The sequence below is a fragment of the Oncorhynchus kisutch genome, linkage group LG5 (genome assembly GCF_002021735.2).
Source record: "Oncorhynchus kisutch isolate 150728-3 linkage group LG5, Okis_V2, whole genome shotgun sequence".
Taxonomy (NCBI): Eukaryota; Metazoa; Chordata; class Actinopteri; order Salmoniformes; family Salmonidae; genus Oncorhynchus; species Oncorhynchus kisutch.
In genome coordinates this window covers 75,644,902-75,659,888 of record NC_034178.2, presented here as the reverse complement: position 1 = coordinate 75,659,888, position 14,987 = coordinate 75,644,902, and the positions used below count along the sequence as shown (strand labels likewise).

The window sequence follows — 14,987 nt, the reverse complement described above, 5'->3', positions numbered from 1 at the left end:
GAACAAATTCTTATTTACAATGACTGCCTACAGCGGCCAAACCCGGACGATGCTGGGCCAATTGTACACCGTCCTATGGGACTCCCAATCACAGCCGGTTGTGATACGGCCCGGAATCGAACCATGGTCTACGGCACTGCATCACAACCGCTGCGCCACTTGGCAACACATTCTCACTCCCAGAACTGTCTGCCTGACTAGTATTGTTGTAGGCTACATGGGTCTGATCCTGTCTATCCAGGGTCTGATTGTTTACTCTGTTGTCACCCAGGTTACGGGGGTCTGGCCCTATCTGTTGAGGGACCCAGTAAGGTGGACATCCAGACCCAGGATGTGGAGGATGGGACATGTGTCGTCTCCTACTGCCCGTCAGAACCAGGCTCCTACATCGTCTCCGTACGCTTCGCTGACCAACACGTGCCAGGTGAGTCTACGTACAGCTGTTATTGTACCAGAAGCTCCTTTATACCAAAAATGATCCGTGTCAATGAGGAGGATCCTACCAATCAGGTTTGAGGAGATAACGAGGTAACTTTGGGGTTCAACTCGGTATAACTGGTCATAGGAATGTGGCTCACCTTTTAGCCAGGTACATTTCTATGACAATGAATCCTTTAGCACTAACCTGCTCTGCGGCAGGCTAACTCAATGGGGGAGGGGGGGGAGGCTGGTTAGACCATACGATTTACCACCACAAACTGATGCTGGCCCTAAGACTGCACTCAACCAGCTGTATACGACCATAAAGCAAACAGGAAAAAGCTAATCCAGAGGTGGCGCTCCTAGTGGCCGGTGATTGTAATGCGGGGAAACTGAAATCCGTTTCACCTCATTTCTACCAGCATGTTAAATGTGCAACCAGAGGGAGAACAGACTCTATACCGCCTTTACTCCACACACAGAGACTCATACAAAGCTCACCCTCCATTTGTCAAATCTGACCGTAACTCGATCCTCCTGATTCCTGCTTACAAGCAGAAACTCAAACGGGAAGTACCAGTGACCCTACTTAATACAGAAGTGGTCCAATGAAGTGAATGCTAATCTACAGAACTGTTTCCCTAACGGACTGGGGTATGTTCTGGAATAATCCGATGGAATTAAGGAGTTAACGAGATTAGTCATCGGCTTCTTTAAGTACATTGACAAAATCGTTCCCACAGTTGACCGTATGTACATAACCCAAACCAGAAGCCATGGATTACAGGCAACATCTGCACTGAGCTAAAGGCTAGAGCTGCCGCTTTCAAGGAGCGATGTTTATATGGCATCCCACTACGACGTCCGAGCCGTCAAACAGGCAAAGCGTCAATACAGGACTGAGATTGAATCCTGCTACGCCGGCTCTGACATCCTGCCACATCGATCAAGGATTACAAAGGGTAACCCAGCCGTGAGCTGCCCAGTGACACGAGCCTACCAGATGAGCTAAATGCCTTCACTTCTCATCAATCTACACACAATTACCCATAATGACAAAGCAAAAACAGGTTTTTAGAATTGTTTGCTAATTGTATTACAAATAAATCTAATTAACATAAGTTTTCAGACCCATTACTCAGTACTTTGGGTAAGCACCTTTGGCATCGAATACGTTTGAGTCTTCTTGGGTATGACGCTACAAGCTTGGCACACCTGTATTTCTAGGATCAAATGATATCAAATCAAATTTATTTATATAGCCCTTCGTACATCAGCTGAATATCTCAAAGTGCTGTCCAGAAACAGGATGCCCTTCGAACCAATTAGAAGCACATTCAACAACGCTGTAAATATAACTCTACTAGATTACTGCCTGGTCCCCATCCTGGTATTCTAAAAGCTGGTTTTCTACCACAGCCTTCTGAATTTGACAACTTCTTTTTTTGGGGGGGGGGGGGGGCACAAATGAAAATGTGGCTCAGACTAGCCCATGGATTGATGTTTCGGCGTTCGACTAGCCACGTGCAACATGGGCGGACGAGCAATAGCCACCGTCGTTGTACCGTTGAAGCCAGAGCTGGAATGTGAAGAACTGAAGCTTGTTAGAAAACCCTGAGTAGATGTAACGTGCTTCGTAACTAAGATGCCCATCTGGTGTTGCAGCAGAGCTTGTAGTTGTGAATTGTCAGTGATCTCATTTTTAAAATGGTATAATGTTAATTTGTTAAATGTCTTCTAAACTGAAGTGATCGTGACCCTTGTCCCTGCTGTGTGTTCGTCGCCACAGGCAGTCCGTTCACGGTGAAGGTGACAGGTGAGGGACGTATCCGAGAGAGCATCACCAGGAGACAGAAGGCTGCTTCCATCGCCACTGTCGGTAGTGTCTGTGACCTCAACCTCAAGATACCAGGTAAGAACACCTATAGAATGTATTTTAAACCTGTGTATTTATTTATATATTACCAGCCTCTATATAACCTATATATATTACCAGCCTCTATATAACCTATATATATTACCAGCCTGTATATAACCTATATATATTACCAGCCTGTATATAACCTATATATATTACCAGCCTCTATATAACCTATATATATTACCAGCCTCTATATAACCTATATATATTACCAGCCTGTATATAACCTATATATATTACCAGCCTGTATATAACCTATATATATTACCAGCCTGTATATAACCTATATATATTACCAGCCTGTATATAACCTATATATATTACCAGCCTGTATATAACCTATATATATTACCAGCCTGTATATAACCTATATATATTACCAGCCTGTATATAACCTATATATATTACCAGCCTGTATATAACCTATATATATTACCAGCCTGTATATAACCTATATATATTACCAGCCTGTATATAACCTATATATATTACCAGCCTCTATATAACCTATATATATTACCAGCCTCTATATAACTATATATATTACCAGCCTCTATATAACTATATATATTACCAGCCTCTATATAACCTATATATATAACCTATATATATTACCAGCCTGTATATAACCTATATATATTACCAGCCTGTAATGTTTTAATATTGAAAGTTGGGGGTATTAGCAGTTTTATGCAACCTTTCACACTGAGAATTGTTGATATAATAGGCCGTTACATTCACTGACCGGCAAGATATATTTTATATTAAACAATTTCAGTGACATTTGGTCCACCAAAGTGATGAATTTCTTATGTTCGGAGCAGTTTGCTAGTCGCCCTGCCCCTCTATACGTTCGCCTAGATTGACTCTGGGAAGAGTGTTCGATTCAGGTATGAATGAGTACAGATGTGTGCCAAAAGTACGTTTCTGAAATGGGGTTATATTTTTCCATCTATTGATGTTGAGACGAGTATTCTTTGTGTAATTTTAAAGGTTTAAATTAACCTAATTTGCAAAACTGATTTAAGGTTACTGTGTATGTTGACGACAGCTTGTTGGCTGTTCAGCCTCATGCCGAGATAGCAAGGACTTTGGACAAAGTTTGTCTGCTATAACTGAAACCACATGGACAGAAATATTAGGGAATGTCTACAAGTACACACATTACGTCTAATCTCCCCATAGTAGCGTAGAAAGAAACGTCTCTTTCGAGTTTATTCATGAAACACACAGACCTCTGGGAAAACGTGTCTTGTTCAGAAGACGTGTCACTTGGCAGCTAAGTTAGATCAGCTCATCGAGTGCCTGCCAGCTCCCTCTGTTCCCTCTCTAATTGTGGCTCTGAGGCACACGCCCATCCATGTTTGTATAGGCCATGCAGATGGAGGGTTGGCCAACGCTGTAGAATGAGTATTGGACTGTAGAGGATTCACTGTTGGCTATCCCAAGGAAGTAGGATGGGCTGGATGTTCCCCATATTGTGGAGGCCCGTTCACTGGAGTGGTGTGCTGATGTCATACTCTGGGTGTGGACTGAACCAACAGTGTTTTGGGGGGGGGGGGGGGGGGGGTCACTGGGTTCCCTGTACCACTGATGTCCCTATTCTACATGTGTTCTGAGGTTTCTTTATCCTACTTTGCTATTTCATCTACTTTTGTATTTCCTGTTTTCCTGTTGCCATTTCCTGTACCTGGGCCTCCCTTTCCAGCCCTGACTTCTCTATCCCTCTCCCTGTTTCCCTCTCCCTGTTTCCCCCTCCCTGTTTCCCCCTCCCTGTTTCCCCCTCCCTGTTTCCCTCTCCCTGTTTCTCTCTCCCTGTTTCTCTCTCCCTGTTTCTCTCTCCCTGTTTCTCTCTCCCTGTTTCTCTCTCCCTGTTTCTCTCTCCCTGTTTCTCTCTCCCATAGTGACGTGGTTCCTTCTGGCTCTATCCCAGGAAATCCTCTATGGTGTATCTCCTATATGTCGCTCCCACTGCTCTGTGTGGCTGGGGAGCTGTGGAGGGTCCCATGGGTCCCCTAGAGGCAGGGTGGTGTCCAGGCTGTCTGGTCTGGTACTGGGCAGGGCCCCGGGCATGTGGAGGACCTCTGGTGTTACCCTGGTTCTAGGCAGGGACTCTACTGCCACTACCTTGGTACGGTGCAGGGCGGTGGGCATGTGGAGCGCTGCTACCCCCCTGGCGAGGCCCACAGGGCTGGAGGGTGCGTTGATAGCACTGGGCTTTCGGATGGCGAGGTTGGCAACATGAACGCACTCCATCACAGCATGTCACAAGTGTGTGTGCTCGTGCCTTCACATGCCCCAAGAGTCTTTAAGATTATTCCGTTGTATTTAAAGATGCATGTTTTGGTTTCTTTTCTGTTCTGCTTTTAAAAGTTAAACATCAACATTCCCCGACCTTCTGCAGGGAGGAGAGGGAGAAACTGGGAGACTCTCCTGCTCTTTCTGCTGTGGACTAACACCTCCCTTCTCTGCCCCTCTCCCTTCTCTGCCTCTCTCCTCTCGTCCTCTACCTCCCCCTGTCAGAGATCGACATCCATGATGTGTCAGCCCAGGTAACCAGTCCCTCTGGCGCCACAGAAAAGGCAGACATGGAGGCGGTGGGGCCCAGCACCTACTGCGTACGCTTCGTTCCCCATGAGATGGGAATTCACACGGTGGATGTGAAATACAGGGACCAGCACATTCCAGGGAGCCCCTTCCAGTTCACTGTGGGGCCCCTGGGAGAGGGAGGGGCTGGAAAGGTCAGGGCCGGTGGACCAGGCCTGGAGAAGGCCGAGTGTGGAGTACCAGGTAGAGGCATCTGTTCTATCTTTATCCATCTGATCTTCTCAATCTGTCTCCCAGATCCCTCTATATACTTTCATCACATCTCTCTCCATAAAATGTAAAGGGTAAAATGTTACTCTCTATAATATTTATACGGGTCTCCTCCTCCAAGCTGAGTTCAGTATCTGGACACGGGAGGCTGGTGCCGGTGGTCTGTCTGTCGCTGTAGAGGGGCCCAGCAGAGCTGAGATCTCCTTTGAAGACAGGAAGGATGGATCCTGTGAGGTGTCCTACGTAGCTCAGGAGCCTGGTAGGGATACAGCACCTGGTCACTTGTGTCAACTATCTGTCCAACGTGTAGTTTAAAATGTTCAAATCTATTTTTGTTTACTGCATGTCTGAAGGTTGGATGGGTCTGCTTGAATTGGTTTAACGGTGTACCTGGTTGTGAACCTGTGCTTGCGTTTTAAATAGTAGGCATTTTGCATATGTTTTTATAGAATGTGAATTTAAAATTGAATGCTTTAAATGCCAGGATGTTATACTCGTTTCAGCTTTTCATGTAGTAGGATTCACTGCACGCTATTGAGGAAGAGAATCGTCTATAGAGACCACATTCGCAGAATACAAATCTGTTCAGTCTCCTGACAACTCTCTTGGTATGTTTGGACCATGTTAGTTTGTTGGTGATGTGGACACAGGAACTTAAAGCTCTCGACCTGCTCTACTACAGCCCCGTCGATGAGAATGGGGACGTGTTCGGTCCTCCTTTTCCTGTAGTCCACAATCATCTCCTTTGTCTTGATCACGTTGAGGGAGATGTTGTTGTCCTGGCACCACACGGCCAGGTCTCTGACCTCTCTCTGATTTCAGACAGCCATGGTCTGTACAGTACCAGAATGATTTGTCAACACACATCTTTCTCCACAGGTGACTACGAGGTGTCAGTGAAGTTCAACGAGGAGCACATCCCAGACAGTCCGTACCTTGTGCCTGTCGTGGCGCCTACGGACGACGCCCGCCGTCTCACTGTTGCTAGTCTTCAGGTGAGACACAAGGAAACACCCCCACACCTGCACCATGTCCGCAGCTATTTAGTTAAGCGCTTAACACGGATTCATTAGTGAGATCCACAACACATCTATTCCCTTTTCAACATTATCCTTTGTACAAATCTTTATCTAATATTGCAACTAGAATTGTTACATCACCTTAAAATAGATGAAATAGAGATTATGTAGTGGTCAGCCTGTCGCCTGTAATATCTTCAATCAGATTGGATAACGGGTTTTAAAAAGGGGGAATGAATCATTACTGTATGTTCCTAAAGGCATCACTAGTATGATCTGTGGAGGACAGATCAGCTACGCTGTGTTCCAGATCTATCAGGGAGTATCTTTCTGGCTCTGCTAAGGTCTCAGCTGGGTGATAAAGATGTATGAAATGGGTTCCCATGACGACGGTGGACTCGACCCGTTGACTCCAAATGATCAATAATAGCACTTAAACCGCTTTAAAAAACAAAAAAATCCAACTTCCTGTTTCAGCTACCAGGTGCTCTTTATACAGACAAGGTTAACCGCTTACATACTCCATGTACTCACACACAGCGTTAGAGTACACACACGCACATCGAGGTAAATCCAGTACTATTATTCACTTGATTTTGATAGTCCTCTCCTAGTAAGCCAGGCTGTTGTCTATTAGCTGCACCATCTCTGTACCGTCTATTGGGAACTATACAAATGAAGTGTGAGCATAATTATGTTGTGAAATAGCTGCGGGACATCATTCAAACTGGTGTGGGACTCTGGTGTTTCTCTTGTGTTTCAGTTAAAGGCTTTTAACAGCATCATCATTCTGGCTCGCTGCTTGGTTGGCTAATGCAGAGAGAGGAAGCCCCCCCCCCTCGGTCTGACCTGGTTTAGTCTTCTACAACCTTTCTAGTAACTAGATTTTAGTTCTATCCCCTGTAGTTCCCTGTCCTGCCCCTGAAATCCCCCCTGACCCTATAGACCTGTCCTGTCTATAGTAGACTACCTAATTGGGCTCAGGTCTACCTCTCTAGGCATTAGCTGGTCCAAGCTGAGCACAGGGCAAATACAAAGGTGGTATTCTGCATTCTATATTGTTATGATGCAAGTCTCCCCACCCGAGAGGGTCAGCCTGAACAAGGTGATTTGTAGATTCTGTGCAGCAGGAGAACTCGGGCTGATTGTCTCTGACGTGGGGAGTACCTTGATTTTTTTTAAATAAAATGGTAACCACGATGTTGTATACAATTATAATGGGCATGTATGCAAGCCACAGCCTTGGCTGACCAATCAGACCAGAGCTGATAATTGGTTCTCCATGGGACATGCCCTCTGACTGGGTGTGTAGAGCATTTGGGAGGGGCTTCACTAACCTGTTGATTGGCTGCCTCCAGGAGTCTGGCCTCAAGGTAAACCACCCAGCATCCTTTGCGGTACATCTGAACGGTGCCAAGGGAACCATCGACGCCAAGGCCCACTCACCCTCTGGAGCTCTGGAGGAATGTGCTGTGTCTCAGCTAGAGCAAGGTGAGGCTTCCAAGGGGACGGGCTAAATGTGTCCGCTGAGTATTCACACCCCTCGACTTTTTCCAAATTTTGTTACAGCCTGAATTTGAAATGAATTAAGTTGAGATTGTTGACACTGGCCTGCCCATAATGTCAAAGTGGAATTATGTTTTTAGAAATGTCTGCAAATTAATTAACAACGTGAAGCTGAAGTGTCTTGATTTAATAAGTAAATATTCAACCACTTTGTTATGGTAAACCTAAATTAGTTCAGGAATAAAAATGTGCTTAACAAGTTGCATGGATTCACACTGTGTGCAATAATAGTGTTTAACATGATTTTTGAATGACTACCTCATCTCTGTACCCCACACATACAATTATCTGTACGGTCCCTCATCTCTGTACCCAACACATACAATGATCTGTACGGTCCCTCAGTCCAGCAGTGAATTTCAAACACAGATTCAACCACAAAGACCAGGGAGGTTTTCCATTGGCTCACAAAGGGCCCCTATTGGTAGAAAGGTAACAATAATGAATAAAGCAGACATTGAATATCTCTGAGCCTTGGTGCAGTAAGTGATTCCAGTGTGTGTGTGGAGTAAGTCAAGGGGAATAGTTTCTGAAGGCTCAGTAGATGTATAACCCCTCTTGATTAAACCGTTTACCCGTTCCGTCTCCCTCCAGATAAGTATGCTATCAGGTTCATTCCGCGTGAGAACGGGCTCCACTCCGTCGACGTCAAGTTCAATGGCAGCCACATCCCCGGGAGCCCCTTCCAGGTGCGGGTGGGAGAGCCTGGTCAGAGTGGAGACGCAGGGCTGGTCACTGCACACGGAGCTGGACTGGAGAGAGGGATCACAGGTGACCTTGTTACCACATTACTCTAACCTTTTAACACAGCCTTTGTTCTCCGAAGCAATGGTGGAGGTGGAGGCCGAAAGGTTACTGGATCGAATCTCCGCGCTAACAATGCGTCTTTTTCCCCTTGAACCGGGCAGTTAACCCACTGTTCCCCGGTAGGCCGTTAATTGAAAATAAGAATTTGTTAACTGACTTGCCTAGTTAAAGGTTACTGTTGCTGCTACTACAGTACTTCCTCTCAGGTTGATCTTACCGGTCTTTCATATTGGACTCAACATCTGTACTGGCACTAGACAAGATCTGACCAATTAGGGAAAAACCCCGTGCCCTAAGTATAACCTAAATGATAACTGGTGTATATCCCCTAAACCCCAGTTCAAACTGCCCCTAGTCCACCTCCTAGCTATACCTCCTGCACCTTAGAAGCCCCCTGCAGGTTAGACCACACCAGGCTTTACCAGATCATGCTGGACTCGAACCTCTTCTCCCTCTCTCTCGCCCCTCCCATTCCTGGTTTATTGTTTTAATAGTCCGATCTGGATCAGGTTACTCTGTTTTATTTCTGTGTAGATCTGATCCTTTCACATGGTCAGTCAAGTGTTTCTACGCCGTGTTTTTAATTGTCTACACACCACACACCACCACACACACCCACACCCACACCAACACATCCTGGTAACACATGAATGTGTCTACATAAAAGTCAAGTTACCAACAGTGTTACTGTTTGGGTTGTAACATCCTCTGTTTCCTGTTCCTGTATCTAGCCCAGTGAGGATGCAACCCAAATGAAACCCTAGTCTCTATTTAGTGCACTACTTTTGACCGGAGCCCATGACATTGGAAAAAAATATGAGTGATAGTCACTGATAATCTGAGTCTGTTTTAAACCGTCATGATTCAATGTTAAAGTTACGTCTCAAACATAACCAATACCTCCATTTTAAAACTCCAACTTCTATAACAAGCATGAAACTAGGGAGTAGGAAAGGCCTGAGGTCTGGATAACAGATGTGGGTCATGTCCCACACGGTACCCTGTTTCCTACCACAGTGTAGTGTACTATGTAGGGAATAGGGTACCATTTGAAATGGTTTTTACGAGGGCTGTAGTGTACTACGTAGGGAATAGGGTGCCATTTGAAATGGTTTTTACGAGGGCTGTAGTGTACTACGTAGGGAATAGGGTGCCATTTGAAATGGTTTTTACGAGGGCTGTAGTGTACTACGTAGGGAATAGGGTGCCATTTGAAATGGTTTTTACGAGGGCTGTAGTGTACTACGTAGGGAATAGGGTGCCATTTGAAATGGTTTTTACGAGGGCTGGAGTGTTTTAAATGGTGATGAAGAAGAACAGGCTTATGGAGGAAACATAAATCACGTCTTTATGGTGGCCTGATCTCCCAGAATTCAGTCTCCTTGCGCACAGAGTCCTTATAGTGGACTACTTTTGACCAGGTAGTGCCTCTCATAGGGACCCATAGGGCTCTGGTCAGAAGTAGTGCACTACGTAGGGGATAAGGAAGGCATTTGGGAAGCAGACGAGACCTGCGTTCAAATACTGTTCTGAATCTTTTCAAATAATGAAGCTGTTGACCTGCAGAATAAAAACAATCGAATGGTCACAAATGTGCAAACCTAGCTCATCTGGAACGTCAAGCAAAGTATTTCAAATATGTCAAATTGTACTTAATTCAGGTCTGGTATATACCATCTGTATATTCTGCCCAGGCAGCGCGCTCTCTCATATATATGTGTGTGTGTACATTACTACTGTAGTTCAGTGTCAGAGTTATATATTTGATATTTAGTGAGCAGACGGGTCAGAGGTTTCTCTGCTCTTCTGATCTCAGTACACTACATATGTCTGTCACATGGCTGGTGAGGTTAAATCTAATTGTATTGGTCACATACACCCGGTTAGCAGATGTTAATGCGAGTGAAGCGAAATGCTTGTGCTTCTAGTTCCCGACAATGCAGTACTGTAATTGAACAATGTCACAACTACCGTGTATAAGTGTAAAGGAATGAATAAATCAAATCAAATCAAGAGAATGTACATATAAATATATGAATGAGTGATGGCCGAACTGCATAGGCAAGATGCAGTAGATGGTATAGAGTACAGTATATACATATGAGATGAGTAATGTAGGGTATATAAACATAAAGTGGCGTAGTTTAAAGTGACACATTTATTACATTTTTCCATGATTAAAGTGGCTGGAGTTGAGTCAGTGTGTTGGCAGCAGCCACTCAATGTTAGTGGTGGCTGTTTAACAGTCTGATGGCCTTGAGATAGAAGCTGTTTTTCAGTCTCTCAGTCCCAGCTTTGATGCACCTGTACTGACCTCGCCTTCTGGATGATAGCGGGGTGAACAGGCAGTTGCTCGGGTGGTTGTTGTCCTTGATGATCTTTTTGGCCTTCCTGTGACATCGAGTGGTGTAGGTGTCCTGGAGGGCAAGTAGTTTGCCCCCGGTGATGCGTTGTGCAGACCTCACTACCCTCTGGAGAGCCTTGCGGTTGAGGGTGGTGCAATTGCCGTACCAGGCAGTGATACAGCCCGACAGGATGCTCTCGATTTGTGCATCTGTTTGGTCTTAGGTGACAAGCCAAATTTCTTCAGCCTCCTGAGCCTTGTTCACCACGCGGTCTGTGTGGGTGGACCATTTCAGTTTGTCGGTGATGTGTACACCGAGGAACTTCAAACCTTCTCCACTACACTCTCATTGGCGTGTGGATGAGTCTGTCACATGGCTGGTGAGGTTAAACCATTGGTTCAAGTAGTTCCAGATCCTAAAGGTAATCACTGGACATGGATCTACTGAACAGATGGCCTGGGACTTCTCTTAACATAAGACCACCTGAGTTGTGCAAATACCTGAAACTTTAATTGTGGAGTGTAACGTCCCTTTAAATCCCTTGAACCTAACCAATACTCAAACCCCCTGCAGGCAGGATTCTGCTCCACCCCTGTCCAAAACCTACCTCAACCCTCTCTTCCTGTGTCTTGTCTAAAGGCCAGCAGTCAGAGTTCATCATCAACAACACCAAGGCGGGCCCCGGGGCCCTGGCGGTGACGATTGAGGGCCCCTCCAAGGTCAAGATGGACTGCCAGGAGTGTTCAGAGGGATACAAGGTCCAGTACACTCCCATGGCCCCTGGGAACTACCTGGTTTCCATCAAATACGGAGGACCCAACCACATCACTGGCAGCCCCTTCAAGGCCAAAGTCACAGGTAGGTCTACAGTAGAACCCTATTCCCTATATAGTGCACTACTTTAGGCCAGGGCCCTATGGCACCATATTCCCTATGGAGTGCACTACTTTAGGCCAGGGCCCTATGGCACCATATTCCCTATGGAGTGCACTACTTTTAGGCCAGGGCCCTATGGCACCATATTCCCTATGGAGTGCGCTACTTTAGGCCATGGCCCTATGGCACCATATTCCCTATGGAGTGCACTACTTTTATACCAGGGCCATATGGAATAGGGTGCCTTTTCAGACCGGGTTATTGATTTGAATCAATCTCTTCCCCCTCAGGTCAGCGCCTGGTGAATGTGAGTAACGCCAGTGAGACGTCCTCCCTGATGGTGGAGTCAGTAACCAAATCATCCAGTACCAACTCCCACAGCGCCCTGCCTCGTTCTGCCTCCGACGCCAGTAAGGTGGCCACCCGTGGCCCAGGCCTCAGCAAGGCCTACATGGGTCAGAGAGCCAGCTTCTCCGTCGACTGCAGCAAGGCTGGTAAGGAGACATTTTATTACTTAGACTTTGGGTCCTTGAAGTTATCATTAATCCTATTATAATTATCATTAGAATTGTGTTAATTATCATTCCAGTATCATTATTGATTATCATTATTGTAATTTATTATTATTCCTATTATAATTTCTTATTATTATTGTTAGTGATTAGTAGTAGTTAACATTAGTTTACCGGGAGCTAAGCTCAACCTGACAGAAACCAGATGGCAGACTTGTTTGGCTACTAGGTTTATGTTAGAATGTGATTACTGTACTGGTTCTCTGTTAGTAATATATGTGATTTATCTGTAATGCTATGTGGTAGAGCATTCCAATGTTGCGTTGTACATCGCTTCCGGGGTAACGTATGCATTGGCTCCAAATCCATCAGTTCCTCAACAAGTCCTGTTTCCTGTGTCTTGTAGGTAAGAACATGTTGCTGGTTGGTGTCCACGGCCCCCACATCCCCTGTGAGGAGGTATCAGTGAAACACATGGGGAACATGCAGTACAACGTCTCCTATATCCTCAAGGAGAAGGGCGACTACATCCTGGTTGTCAAGTGGGGCGAGGATCACGTCCCCGGCTCCCCCTTCCATGTCACTGTCCCCTAGAAGCTCCGAATGGCACCCTATTCCCTCTGTAGTGCACTACGTTGACCAGTACTGCATGAGGAATAGTGTACACTTTACTGTCCTCTATTCACCTCTATCCATCTGTCTACCAGACGGTCCTCTTCACCTCTATCCCATCTGTCTACCAGACGGTCCTCTATCCCATCTGTCTACCAGACGGTCCTCTATCCCATCTGTCTACCAGACTGCCATGGAGGGGAGGAGACAGATATTTGTTTAAACACAAAACCCCTTAATACACCCTATTGTTATTATTATGAATGGAACCATTTGCACTCAACAATATTTCATAATATAGTTTAAAGTAAATGAATGACATTGTTATCAACTAAATATGTCAAAACAAGTTAACCGAGAGGCCAAGTGATTAAGTCAAGACTTAAGTGTTTGTTTACTACTGATGGTTGTGGTGATTGTACAGCAACACTATAGATGTTATCCTGTGTTTTCAGCCTAAACACCTGTGATTCAGCCATGCTGAATGCTGCACAACATCACTACTCAACCAATCCCTAATTGTTCTGTTTCTACAAACTACTGTTTTTTTTTTGTGTGTAGACTGGACTGCGAGGTCTGCGACTGTCTTCATGTATGGTGGGTTAAAAATGCGCTCTGCAAAAGCTGGAATGTTCTGGGGTTTTGTACGATCATATTCAGACGTGTTCTTTATTTAGCTATTCCTAAGTCTTACGTATTAATAACTATGTAATGTAGGTCGATAGGAAAGGAGATGCAACTGAACTAAATGGTAGTCTTACTCTCTTAACGTTGGACTTTGTCGTAATCTGATTTGATTTCTGTTCAGCTTTAGAATTAGCATTTTGACCTTAATCTGTACGTTAACTCTTCTCTTACCAAAAAAAACAATCCGTCTCGAGGACTTTGCCAATCCCTGTCCTTATCACAGCAATAACTTCTGAGAATAAATATGTATTTGTACTTTCTGATGCCTGTCGTATGTTTGTTTCATCAGTGCTTGTTTTGGGATGAAAGTTAAAATGACAAAAAGCTGGGGGGGGGGGGGGGGTTTCTCACAGTATTGGGTGGCATAATGTGAGAATACATGCCCAGGAATGATGTACATTTGATCATTAAAATAAGATGGCTTCCTGACACATCTCCTATTAGAGAGACGAGGGGACTTCCAGAGTATTCCGTACATTGACAAGATGGTAATGAGTATTAAGATGGACTGTATAAGAAACTGTTCTCCATCACCATGTTCTCATACAGTGTCTTCGGAGGGAGTATTCACATCCAGTCACTTTCTCCACAGTTTGTTGTTGCAGCCTGAATTTTAAATGAATTGAATTGATATCGTCACTGGCCTACACACACAATACATAATGGGGTTTTAATACAACGTTCAAACCTGAAATGTGTTGATTCGAGTATTCAACCTCTTTGTTATAACAAGCCGAAATAAGTTGAGGTGTAAAAATGTGCTTTATAAGTTGCATGGATTCAATTGCTGACATTTAATCCTAGTAAAAATTCCCTGTCTTAGGTCAGTTAGGATCCACACTTTATTTTAAGAATATGAAATGTCAGAATTAATTATTTCAGCTTTTATTTATTTCATCACATTCCCAGTGGGTCAGAAGTTTGGGCTAAAATCCCCTGGAGCTGAACGGTAGACTGGGTTAAAATCCCCTGGAGCTGAACGGCAGCCCATAGACTGGGTTCAAATCCCCTGGAGCCCAACGGTAGTTTACATATGGCTGTGCATCAGCAGTTTCCTCATGTCAGAACATTTTATAGATTGGTAGTTAGTCTAGTTCGTCTAGCCAGTTATCTAAACTTGTAGTAATTATGGCCAAATTACCTACCGGGCACACGGGGCACGTGCCTAGGGGACCTAACCTCCCAGGGGGCCCCTATTAATTTGGTTAGTCACCTGGACCACCCCAGAACCTTCCCGACCACCCCTCCCTCCGACCACAGCATACCCCCAGTTAACTTAACCCCTGACCATGAGGCCCTGGTCAAAAGTAGTGAACCATTTGGGACACTAAAACATTCAATTGAAGAGCAAAATCTGCAGAGTCAAGAAACAGATTTTAGTCTTCTGAACAGTGCCCCCTATACA

General features: G+C 45.0%; 1 protein-coding gene across 2 annotated transcripts in view; it reads left to right on the top strand.

The window, feature by feature from the left end:
* Nucleotides 1-13,842, top strand: part of flnba (filamin B a) — an 89,294-nt gene extending 75,452 nt beyond the window's left edge. For both annotated transcript variants that reach the window (XM_020484036.2, XM_020484035.2), the window contains 10 exons: nt 272-424; nt 2,210-2,332; nt 4,865-5,131; nt 5,280-5,417; nt 6,038-6,153; nt 7,536-7,668; nt 8,338-8,514; nt 11,535-11,753; nt 12,062-12,265; nt 12,690-13,842. In XM_020484036.2, the coding sequence (XP_020339625.1) occupies nt 272-424; nt 2,210-2,332; nt 4,865-5,131; nt 5,280-5,417; nt 6,038-6,153; nt 7,536-7,668; nt 8,338-8,514; nt 11,535-11,753; nt 12,062-12,265; nt 12,690-12,877 (1,718 nt within the window). In that variant the 3' untranslated portion in view covers nt 12,878-13,842. The remainder of the gene's footprint in view (nt 1-271; nt 425-2,209; nt 2,333-4,864; nt 5,132-5,279; nt 5,418-6,037; nt 6,154-7,535; nt 7,669-8,337; nt 8,515-11,534; nt 11,754-12,061; nt 12,266-12,689) is intronic.
* Nucleotides 13,843-14,987: the final 1,145 nt, after the last annotated feature.